At 54.3% G+C, this 12,316-nt stretch overlaps 1 protein-coding gene and 1 long non-coding RNA gene across 2 annotated transcripts in view; one reads left to right on the top strand and one right to left on the bottom strand.

Moving 5' to 3' along the window:
- The window catches only part of PREX1 (phosphatidylinositol-3,4,5-trisphosphate dependent Rac exchange factor 1), a 175,142-nt gene extending 163,366 nt beyond the window's left edge, over positions 1-11,776 (bottom strand). The window contains exon 1 of the mRNA XM_026503688.4: positions 11,440-11,776. Within this exon, the coding sequence (XP_026359473.1) occupies positions 11,440-11,652 (213 nt within the window). The 5' untranslated portion in view covers positions 11,653-11,776. The remainder of the gene's footprint in view (positions 1-11,439) is intronic.
- On the top strand, positions 4,304-8,124 carry LOC130543764 (uncharacterized). The gene is made up of 2 exons (XR_008959345.1): positions 4,304-4,764; positions 5,785-8,124. It is a non-coding gene; the product is annotated as an uncharacterized LOC130543764 (long non-coding RNA).
- Positions 11,777-12,316: the final 540 nt, after the last annotated feature.

Raw genomic sequence — 12,316 nt, 5'->3', positions numbered from 1 at the left:
TTAAAAAAATAAAATAATAATAGTAATTGTATTCACGTAAGATTTCCTGTTCTATCGGTAGAACGACTGGAATTCCAGCTCATACACGTAAAGCACCTATCGCGTGCTTGGCAGTGTTGTGCGAGCGTCAGGGACGTCACCTCAGCTAACTGCCCCACTGATCCAGGAGGCGGCACTCTTTCAGGAGCGAGGACTCTGAGGCACTCACAGGTGAAGCAGATGGCCCTCGATGACGCAGCCACTAAGGAGTCAGGATCCAACCGGAGCAGTGGGGAGCCCACGTTTCCTTACGAAGCCCCCACGTCTCATTACGAAGCCATCAAAGGCTCGGTGATGAAGAAGGCTTGGTGCAAACTTGGGAGGAAACCCCCAGAAGAGGCCAGAGAAGAAAGATACAATATCGTGTGGGCAGTGGGGTTGCCCCCACGCTAAAACAAATGCCAAGACGAAAGGACGAAATGTCACAAAAGGGGACACTGGCTGTTTGGAAGGGTACCTTATTGCCCAAGGTTCTACAATGAGCATGACGAGAGCAAAGATGGCCAGTGCATGGTGGGTGTCCCTGGGAGCCAGCACCATGCCCAGCAAATCCTTTCTCCCCGGCGACCGTGGGAGCGGGAGCCCCCCGCCCCGGGGGCCCGTATGCTTGCCTGCGCTGGGCTGCAGTACCCCCAGCATCTACAGCAGGCCCAGACGCCCAGCAGATGCTCGGTAAAACGTGTGGGAAGATACTACAACTTTATCAGGTACGAACAGCAACTGCCCATTTTACAGCTAAGTAAACTGAGGCCCAAAAGTCCACTGCCCCAGGTCACAGAGCTGGGAAGTGGTGGCCGAGGACAAGCAATGGCAGAGCCACATCTTAGCAAAGAGTTTCTACCGCCCACACAAGGGGTCAAAATCACACACAAAATCACCACAGGGACAGGATCTAGGTAGGACTGGACCCTGGAATGGGGACGGCAGGGGAGGGGAGCTAGGTATAAAGGATAGTGCTGGGGAAATAGGTGAAATCTGAATACAGATTGTAGACTGTGTAAGTTAGTACCGAGGTTAGATTTCCCGACTTTGTTCAGTGTACTGTGGTTACATTAAGAGAACGTCCGTGTTCTTAAGAAATACGTGCTGATTGACTTAGGGGCATTACATCTGCAATTATTCTCAAATGGATCAAAGTCAGAATAATTACAATAATGTGTGTGTGTGTGTGTGTGTGTGTGTGTGTGTGTGCATGTGCGTCTATACGGGGCTGGGGGAAGCAGGTGGGAGAGGGGAAAGAGGAGGGGAGGATTAAAAGCAAATGTAGCCGACAGTTAACGATTGGTGAGCCTGGGTGAAGGGTATGCAGGGGTGCTCTGTATTCTTGACATGTCAAAATAAAAAGTTACCAAAAAATTAACTTTTAAAAAAATGTATGGCATTGCCCATAAATATGGCATATGAAGGTTCTGTGTCTAGCCCTCTGTGCCTATGGAGAAATAGATAATACATATAGCCAGGTATATACGCAAAACATTTTACCATCCTTGGCTCCGTGAAAGAATGCTTGTGGCTGAATGGACAGGAGGGAATGTGCTTCTGACACATACCCCGCCACTTTATTTATTACCTTTGTGATCAAGGGGAAATAAATCTTCAAAACCACCCAGCAACAGTCTGGCCAGCCATCAGCTGGTGGCGGGGACCACACAGAGCTCCCTCTGCCCTCCCGGCGTGCTAAGGGCAGGAGGCCAAGGACACCAGTGTGCAGCCACTTCCCACACTGGGCTCTGCACTCCCCAAAGTCAAGGCCACTCATTCAGAAAGTAGCAGGAACCACGTTGTGCCTCATTCATCCCCTTTTCACTCATCCACTCCCTTGCCCGAAGCTGACAAGGGCTGGGTGTTGGGGACTGATCAGCAAACACAGCACACCGGGGCCCTCAGCCCACCACCCACCTTTGGTCATGTTAGCATTAGACTGTCTTCATCCCAGCTCCCCAAAAGTCTGCACGAAAGTATTTAGCTGTTATATCAATCAAGACAATTATATCCTCTGATATAAGAAAACATACACACGTATACAGAGGAAAAGCAAAGTTTTTCATTCAACAAATATTTAATGAGCACCTACTATGTGCGAGGCACTCTTCTTGGTGCCTGACAGACAAAGCGAATGGAACAGACAGAAAGGGCCTGTCCTCTTGGAGCTGACACTCGGGTGAGTGAGACAAATAATAAATAGTAAGTCGGTCAACCACCTAGTGTGTCAGGTGGTGGAGAACAATCCCGCGGGGGAGCGGAAGGAGATAGGAAGTGGCGAGGTGGGGGTCGAGTACAATTGTGAAAGGGGGAGGGGTGGTCAGCAAAAGACCTCCTCGGGAGGCCGAAGTGAGCCACAGGGAGAGTGGGGGAAGAGCATCCCAGACAGAACCAGTGGGAAGACCATGAGGCAGGAGAAAGGGCGCATGTGGCTCAGGGGGAGGGAGTAGGAGCAAAAGGAGATTCTGGAATTAGGTAGCAATGATAATTGCACAACTTTGCGAAAATACTCAAAACCACAGATTCACACACTTTCAAAAGGGTGAGGTTTATGGTGTGTGAATCATATCTCAATTAAAAAAAAAACTATATGAGAAAGAAGAAGAGACTCTAACAGGAGAGGAGACAGGACCTTCCAGGCCATCCTGAGGACTTCGCTTCTACTCAGAGGGCGCCAAGAGCCAGGGGAGGGCTCTGAGCAGGCGGTGGCCTGAACGGACTCACGCTCTCACTGGACCCCTCTGGCTGTGGAGGGCAGACTGGGGCGGGCCCAGGTGAGAGCAGAGCAGGCAACTGTAATAGCCCTAGCTGTTTCTCGACTGTGTGTCCTTGGGCAAGGCACTTCACGTCCTGGGCCTCAGTCTTCCTCACCTGTAAAGTGGGTTTGAAAAATACGTTCCCCGCCACAATGGGCAGAGGTGGGAGCTACCACCACACAGGAAAGTGTTGCTAAGATGGCTATGAGTCGGGTGGAGACCAAGGTGCTGCCGAACAGTTTTTAATCATGCAAATTAGTTTCCTGAACAGAAGACAGGGGGTGCCTTCCTCTCTCACAGGAAGCAGAGACCCATCATAAATCAACAGCCGTCTCACCAGTGGCCACCCGCACAACCCATTTACGCCCTGGCCATAAACAGAGACCCGAACTCTTCATCGGGTGTGGTCAGCTCAGACACACTACTCACATGGAAGCCAAGAACTAGACAGGATGGAAATAGCCCTGGGTCACACAGCAGCCTTCCCAGAGGGTCTGGGGATCTGCCTGGCCAGGGGAAAGTATGGTCCTCCCTCCTGGTTGAATGTCCAAGCCAGTGGCAGGAGGTGGCTGCTGAGATCTTGGGAAGACCCCCGTGCAGTATGATTTTCAGATCCTCGATTAGACCATGCCACACCCCTGCTGAAAACCCTCCAGGGGCTCCTCACCCCACTAAGAATAAAACCCAAAATGCTCACCATGCATGAGTCCTGTACCACACCAATTTCATGTCCCTAACTCCGCCATCCCGGCCTCCTGCTGTTCCTCAGACAAGCCAGACATGGTCCTGCCTCAGGGCCTTTGCACGTGCTGCCCCCTCTACCGAGAACACATTTTTCTTCACTCTCTCTACGTCTGGCTCCTTCTCAACCCCAGGACTCAGCTCAGATGCCACCTCTACAGAGAGGCCTTCCTTGACCGCCCCGTCTCAAGTAGATGCACCATCCCTGTCACCAACACATCCTCATTTTATTTCCTTCTTGGCGCGTCGACTCCCCAGCTGAGCAGACCTGAGAAAGTTACTCCGTATCTCTGGGCCTCAGTTGCCCCATCTGCAAAATAGGCACAAGGATTGTTGCAAGGGCTCAAAGAGATAATCCACACAAGGCATAGCAGGGCCTCAGTGAATGTAATCATTACATCTGTCGCCACCTTCTCAATGATCTCTCTTTGTATCATCTGAAGATTCCACGAGGGCAGGGGCCTTATCCGTCTTGTTCTGGCCATGTGCCAGCACCCGGCCCAGTGTCCATTTATTGAAGGAAGAAGTGAATGAGTGAATGAAAGCACCGACTGCCCACAGCCCCCTCTGGCCCTCGCCTCGCTGCTGCTGCTGGGAGCAGCTCCTTACGGAAGCCGCCCACCGCTCCTCTACAAGGGGGAAAATACAAGCCCCCAGATCCTGGTGGCTCATGGCCACCTGCTTCCACCAGACTTTGGTGGCCCTAGTCCCACCAGCCTGAAATAGCCTTGCGTCCCCTGGCCCAGACACAAGGGATCGTCTGTCAGTCCCACCCTGGGGAAGGAACCAGGCGGGTAAACACAGATTGAGTGTCCGACCGCAAGACAAAAGAGGAGCAGGCAGATCCCCTTCTGGTCCTCAAGGAGCCGAGAAAATAAAAATAAACTTAAAAATCGACACAGGGCTAGGAGGCTGGAAGACTTCCCTTCTTCCTCGGGGCTTCCTCTCAGATAATAGGAGAGCCTGCGGCAGGTACTAGGGTAGCCCTGACCTTGGCTCAGGGCTCGGCTGTACAGGCACTTCCCACGGATGACTGTACTTGGTCCTTGCAGCAATCCCGTAAGGGCTACAATCATCTCCATTCGCAGATGAGGAGACCAGGACGCAGGGAGGCAAAAGGACTTGCCCAAGGTCACACGGGGGCAGAGCTGGGATTCGAAACCAGGCCGTTTGGCTTCTAGAATCCATGTTCCTAACAACGAACCCGAGACACACGGCTGGATGAAAAGAGCCTCATGCCACTCAGGTAAGCACATACACACTCATACAGGGCGATTCCATATGTTTCTGAATATGCATATAAATGCCCTACGACGATCTGAATGCAGAGCCGGTGGTCGAAGGAGGTTGTAGCCCAGTGGTTCGCAGCCAGGGGTTATCTGGTCCTCTAGGGGACACGTGGCAATATCTGGAGACATTTTTTGACTGTGCCAACTGAGGGAGGGGGCACTACAGGTATCTAGGGGGTAGAGGCCAGAGCTGCTGTTAAAGATCTTACAATGCACAGGACAGCCCCCCACAACGGACAGTGATCCCGCCCCAATATTTCAGGAGTGCCAAGGGCTGATATATGGAGGGATTAGCCCTAGACCAACAGCTAGGGCCAAAAGGCCCCCTGTGGAACCTCTTTAAGAGGGACCTTTGAGCCAGGCTAAAACACAAATCCTGGGAACTCTTCTCCCAGAACTCTCAGGATGGAACCCTGACCAGCCCCAGGGCTACCACCCTTGACCACAGCTCACCTCCCTCTGGGGGCCACAACTTCTGCAGGGGGTCCCTCTAGGGTCTCACCGGCAAAACAAGGAGATTCAGACCCCCCCCTCCTTTCTCCCCTCACCCCCACCACTCTACGTCTCCAAAACTCTGAGGCAAGAACCAGCTGGGGCCCCTCCCTGGGCCTGGGGAACAAGGCACACTGGTTTGAGGACCAGCCCACCCGGATCACCCGCCTCCTGCCAGGATTCCGGCCAGAGAGCTGGTGGCTGGGGGGGGGGGGGGGGAGAAGAGAAATCACAAAAATCTGAGCGGTTAAGTTCTTCTACAGGCAGCCATGACCCGCTCCAGAAACAGCTCTTGCAAAAGCTGGGGGGGCGGGGGGGCACGCTGTGAAGCAAAGAGGATGTGGGCTTCTTGATCTGAGGGAGTGGCCCAAGATCAACAGGTCTTCTGCTCAGTGGCCTGATAAAGGGGGACACCCTCTAAGAAAGGGGTGCCCTGAAGCCTCCAAAAGCCAGGGACACCAACTCCATCTCTCTCTCTTCTTAAGGGACAGATAAACGGTTACGAGGGAAAACACCCAAGAGTAGTGAATGGGCGTCCGGGATGTTCATCTGAAGAAGGCGCCCATTCAGATGCACGGAGGATCTCTGTTGCGACGTCCTTCTCCCCAGGACAACGGCCGCAGCTGCCCTGTGGACGGCAGCTGCATTTCCTGGCCTAGAACGCTGCCTCGACTGTACAGCGGGTGCTCCCAAGCTACCTGCGCACTGAGAAAAGCAGTCTAATTTCTTTTGGGATGTCGCTGTGTGTAGCTCTGTCTGCCCTGCACAAAGGATGCCCCCCCACTCCCGCTGACACTGAAGCTTTTATCAGCCAAAGATTCTCCCTGACTTCCTAATGATGTCCGGTCCAACACAAAGTGGCCTGGCCCAGGCTCTCTGGCACCCTAAAGCTCCGATAATTTGGACCTTTGGGCTTAATCCTTCCCCACACGGGCAGCCAGACATCTCACAGAGGCAGCTAATTTTGGTCGTGAACACGGCATCATCTTGGGCAGCTCAGGAAAGCAGTAAAGAACGTGGGTTATGCAGCCAAACTACCTAGGTCTGAATCCCAGCTCTGTCAGGCTGTGTGACCTTGCAAAACTGACTTGGCCTCTCTGTGCCTTGGTTTCATTTGTAAAATGGGAAGCACAATACCTAGCACTTTTGAACTGATACACGGAGAATGCTTTACACAGGGCTTGCAGATGTTTAGTGCTTCATAGGAGTTAGCAAATTATTATTGCCGTTACATTAACCTAATAATCAGGCTGAAATACAATTCTTTCCGTCAGAGTTCTCTAACATATATATTCACATACATATGCATAATTTGACATGAAAACAGTATTACAAATGAGATTACTGAGTAGATTTTTCCCTTTATTATCTTCCTGCTTGCCTTTCTCCACAAGATGCACATCCTTGTCTCCTTTTCCCTAAACTCCGGTAATGTCATACGTACGACAGACGTGTGTATGTTACGATTATCATTTATATTCCCAAAGCAGAATTGTGTTATATACACTTCTCAGCATCCTACCTTTTGCAACACGCTGTCGTGAAAATCCCCGAAGTCACGGAGTAGGTCACTCTGTTTCAGTGACTACAGAATTTAAAATGTGCCCCCTACCCCCACCTCCTGGCATTTCTCTCTAGTGTGAGACTAGGAGCAAAAAATCTTTAAAAAAAAAAAAGGGGGTGACAACACAAAACCACAGTTTCTTGTTTTGGCAAGCAGAGCTCCAATGAGAAGAGAAGCTCTACTTTCCTACCCCCAAAAAAGCAGAACCAGAAAGCATTCTGGGAGCTTTCTGCCGACACCCCCTGATCCTCAGGGACCCTGGTCCAGCCAATCGAGCAGACCCTCTGGGTGCCTGGGAGTGACAGAGGTCTCTGTCCTCAGCCAAGGGGAGCCCTTCAGGGGCCACTGGCCAACCCTCACCCCGGGGTCTCTCTACCATTCCCCCATGCTCCCCGTCTTCCCACCACTGCCTGGCTAGCACACCCCTCATAGCATACGTCGGCACCCGCCCCTGAGATCTCCCCACTTGCAAGCAGGGACCCCAAACCCATCCAACCAAGAGGCAGATGGGCCCAAGGTTCAATCAGCCTCCTCTTTAAGTGGGGGGAGGGGGAGACTGTGAACCCCAAACAACCTCCTCTGACCCCCACCACTGCACATCCCCAAAAAAGCCACCGTAGCATACCAAGCACCCACTATGTGCCCGGCACAGTGCTAACAGCTTCAAGGTCAGGCTCATTCAAGCGTCACAACACCCCTATGACACAGGTGCTAGACTGTTCCCATTGTACGGATGGGTAAACTGAGGCACCGAGCAGGCTGGTGACCTGCCCCCGGCCACACGCAGTCGATATGGGGGAAAGCCAGCAGCCTGGCTCCAGAGCCCCACTCAACTCTCACATCATGGAGAGACACTGAGCGTGGAGGAGGAAGCTGGCAGCCTGCCCTTTCCATTCTTCTAGAGTTCTGCCCATTCTGCAGAAGACAGAACAGGAGCCACAGAGGGGAAGTAACCAGAGGAGGCGCAGGCAGAGGGTCAGGGTCACACAGACCTGGGTTCGAATCCCAGTTCCGCCACCTTAAGAAATCACGGGCCAAGCCCTTTGTAAGCCAGAGACAGCCTGTGATGTGGCTACGGACATGAGCTCTGGGGTGGGCAGCCTGGGACCAGATCCTGGCACTGCTGTCTACACGGCCCAGGGCAGCCCACTTCAACTATCTTTGCCGCAACTTCCTCATGTGTCAGTGGGGTAACGACAACACCCCCTTCATAGGGGTAGCGGAAAGATCAAATAAATTGATACACGTGACGTACCCAGAACTGTAAATAACGGATCAGTGTCAGCTCCTACACGGTAAGGACTACACTTGTCATTATCAGCGTTAACACTGTCCAAGGACACACAGGCAGCACCCACCACAGCCAAGGCTTCTCAACACTGAAATCCAACGTTCTGAGTCAAAACCCAGCGCACTTTCTCCCACAGTCTCTGTGGTATCCCCCAAGAAAGATCTAGCATCTCTACAAGAGGGCTGTCCTTGCCTTCCTGTGACTCTTACATAAACACACAAAACGGCACCATAGTCATCAGTCCCCCTTGGAGATGAGGAGGGGTGTAAACCAGTTCCTGAAGGTGGTGGGGAAAGATGGGGAGATTCTGGAGGAACCACAGAGCCCTAGAACCGGAACCAAAAACAAAAAAAAAAACAAAAAAACACACTGGTTCCGGAGTTTAGACAGTCAAAAGGAAATTAACTCAGGGTCCCTGTCCTCCCTTCAGTGCTGATTCAGACCTCACTTCCTCCAGGCAGCCCTCCCTGGCTACTCCTGCTCCCTGGAAGCTGGAATCCTATAACCCTAATCATCTGTGTTATTTCCTCATCCTATAACAGAATAATTAATGATGATAACTCATATTTATATGCCATACGACCTGCCAGGCACTGTTCTAAGCGCTTTCTATATGTTTACATAACTGACTTATCCTCTTAAAAACCCTGTAAGATCAGATCTATTATCATCTCCTATTTTACAGAGGAGGAAAGTGAGGCTCAGAAAGGTTAAGCCACTTGCCTCAGGTCAGGTCATACAGCCCAAGAACTCAAACCCCAGCAGTCTAGCTCCAGAGCCCAGCCTTGTATCTGAATTTCTGTAAACATCCACTTTGCCACCATCAACTAGACTGTCCCCTCCTTGAGGGCAGGAACCGAGAGCTGGCCCTTCTGCATTTCCCACATTTCTCGGTCATTTCTACGGACAACAAGACCTTAAAACTAGGGACACAGGAAGGCCAGGCCAGCCCTTCAAGACCCGCCTCTGCCCGGTGGAATTAAAAGCTGGGAGGGATTACGGAGCATTCTTCCCTAAGCAAGTATAAAGGCTCAGACGAGAGAGTGGGAAGACAGAAGAGAACAACCCGCAGGCTCCCAGCCTCGCTGCGTGGAAAGCCTTGGTAATTAGCAGTTCCTGAAGCTAAGCCCTGGGTTTTCAAAACTGAAAGGCCTTGGGTTGTTTCAGGGGCATTTCTGAAGGAGCAAAACAAGAGAGGCCTTCTGGGGATCACAAACAAGGTATGGCTGGTCAGGTTACACAATCAGTCCATTTCTGGCACCAGCCTGGGGACACCCAAAAGGACAAAGCAGAAAAGCAGCCTGGATTCTCCTCCCCTCGGTTTACAGGTGGAGAAACTGAGGCCAGGGCAGGTGGCATGATGGTCCAAGAACCAGCTCCTCTCAGAACTGACAGGTCAAACATAACAAATACTGATGAACTCAATAATGTGGGAAGTACGGAAATCTTTTTTTTTTCCTGTTTCTTTAAGAATAAGAATGGTTGATTCCAATCAATTTCCATTATTCCAGCCACCTCAGACTCTACAAGTGGACACTTTCAAACCACAGTTAACTCAAACACAATCTGTATCTGTTCTGAAACGCACCACACCATCTCGGCAAGGGCGTGGGAGGAAGAGGTATATTTTCTTACCCATTAATATAAAAATTGGTTTGTCTTTCCGCTTTCCCTTCCCGACTGAGGAGCAGGGAGTGGCTCAGAAGGAGAAGTAAGGAGTTCCCGAGAATTTGACATTGCTCAGAGATATCAGAGCTGTCTGCATCTTTATATCAGAAACTGCCAGCTCCAAACTGAACAGATTCCTTTCTTTTTTTTTTTTTAACTATGAGAGAGGGAGAGATGGGAAAGAAATGCCAACACTGCCTTATTCTCACAGGCCTTTCTAGAAGGGTCCTTTAGCCAAATGGCTTTCAATGCCACCACACAGCTCCCCAACCCTTCCCAAACCCCCCTCACACACACACACCTCTTCCCACAGAGAGAAGGGTTCTCTCCTGAGTTGGAACTAGGACCTCACGCAGCCTCGGCTGTACCTCCAAGCCAATGGGGACCCCAGAGGATGCCAGAGGCTCCCTCTTTCCCCCAGAGACTGGGAGCCACAGAGCCTGGCTCTGGGGTCTCTGGAGGAACAACCACCGCCCCCACCAGCTCTTCCAGAACCAGGATTAAAAGACTTCCTAGAGCCGAGAAGGGAGTAAATGAGGTCCCAGCAGGAGGCTCGGGAGATTAAAGCCCTCAGAGTCTCCTAACTTCCAGCGAGGCTTGGCCCCAGGCCCACCCCCTCCGCCCCCGGCCACTTTTCTCACTTCCTAGGAGAGTAAGGAAGTGACCCCTTCCTCCCCTCTCACAGGGGGAATTAAAAAAAAAAAGAAAGAAAGAAGAAAAAGAAACGCGGCACAGGAGTTCGGCGCCCCGGCTGGGGCAGCCCTGGTTCAAAACCCGGTATCCCCAATTAACCAGCTGTGTGATTCTGGGCAAGTTACTCAACCTCGCTGGAGCTAAACTCTCCCATCTAAAAAAATGGGGTAGATACTGTCGCTACTTCATGGGCCACTTGGAAGGCTAAACCTCCTAATGACACATGTAAGCGCCTGCCACATAGTAAGCGCTCCACTGTTATTGTAGAGTCTGACGCTGTGGTTTTGCGACTTAAAGATATGGGGGTGGGACCTGGACTGCCAAGTCATGAGTTCGAAACCCACTTTCCCCAAGCTCCAGCAAAAGCGTGTGCACGGGGGAAAGGGTAGAGGTTTTGTGGGTTTGTGGGATCTCTGTCCGTCTTCCGGGCTCTGGGCAGACTCCTACTCTCGGAGGGGCGCTAGGCTCTAGGTTGTCTAGGATCCATCCCGGATGAGTAGTCGGTGGTGCACTAGGTGGCGAAGAAATCCCCGAGAAAAAAACACAGGAGCAAAAGCTCCCGGCGCCTGGGTCCCAGAGCCCCTGTCTCGCGGATGTAACTAATTTTAAAACTATTTGAAAGGCGGGAGGGGAACAGAAAAAGACAAAAGGGCAGCGTGCAGGGGGGGAAACGGAGTGCGGGAGACCCCGAGTCCGGGCTTGGACCGCTGGCGGGCCAAGGAGGCGACAGCCTAGCCCTGGAGAAGCCCGGATCTCCCCACCTCTCTGTGCTCCCGCCGGGACGCCCCTGAGGCGACTCTCGCGACCCCCAGTGACCGCGGCCACAGGTTGTGGGGACCGCGCCGCGCTAGAGGCCCCTGCGCTCCACAGCGGGACTGGCTGCCGGCTCAGAGGCTGTCCCCACGCGCCCCGGGCAACACTCACCGATTGCAAGAAGCGCAAGGTGCCCACGTAGTCCCTCTCGGTGCCCAAGATCTCATTGAGGACGCAGAGGCGGAGGCGCAGCTGGCGCTCTGACTCCCGGGCGGCCGCGCACGGGCCGGCGCTGGGCGCAGCGGCGCCGGGGACCCGGGGGTCCGGGTGGGCACCGTCCCCAGCCGCGTCGCCGCTGGGATCGCTGCCGCCGGGTCCCTCCATTCTAGCGCGGCGGCGCGGCGCCGGCTCCTTCCCCCGCGCGAAGGTCGCGCCGAACGGCGACTCAGGCGTCCAGGCGCCCCATCCCGGACGGGGCGCGCCGGCGGGCCGGGCTCAGCGGCGGGCCCGGCGCCTGGCGCGGCGGGCGGGCGGGACTGGGGGCGGGCGGCCCGGGCCGGGGGCGGAGGCAGCGCGCGGAGGCTGGATGAGGGGCGGGAGGGGGCCGGCCCTCGGGGCTCCCAGACGGCGGGCCCCGCCGCCGCCACCGCCCCCGCCGCCAAGGGAGCGTCTGCCAAGTGCCACGCCGCTCTCGGGCCGCAGAGGCGCTCCGCGCGCGCACCGGGCCCCTTGGAGACGCGCCGCGGCGCTTGGCGGCTACGTCGGAAGCTCAGAGCGGCCGGAGCCGGGGCGCCCGGGGCGCTCGGGCGGGAACCCTCCGGAAGGGGCGCCGCGGAGGCCGGGGACCCTGAGGCGGCGCGCGCGCCGCCGCCCGCGCGCCAACTCCGCGCCGGGACGCGGGGCCCCCTCCCCCGCCGCGGGCTACGCCACTCCCACCCGCCACACGCGACACCCACCGCGCGCAGGCACACGCACGCAGGTCCGGCCGCCGGTTGCCGCCGCCCGGGCTCAGCGAACACCCGGCTGGAAAGGCTCGCGGCAGAGCCGC

This window comes from Ursus arctos, unplaced genomic scaffold (genome assembly GCF_023065955.2).
Source record: "Ursus arctos isolate Adak ecotype North America unplaced genomic scaffold, UrsArc2.0 scaffold_16, whole genome shotgun sequence".
NCBI classification, from domain to species: Eukaryota; Metazoa; Chordata; class Mammalia; order Carnivora; family Ursidae; genus Ursus; species Ursus arctos.
This window is presented reverse-complemented; position numbering and strand designations above follow the sequence as displayed.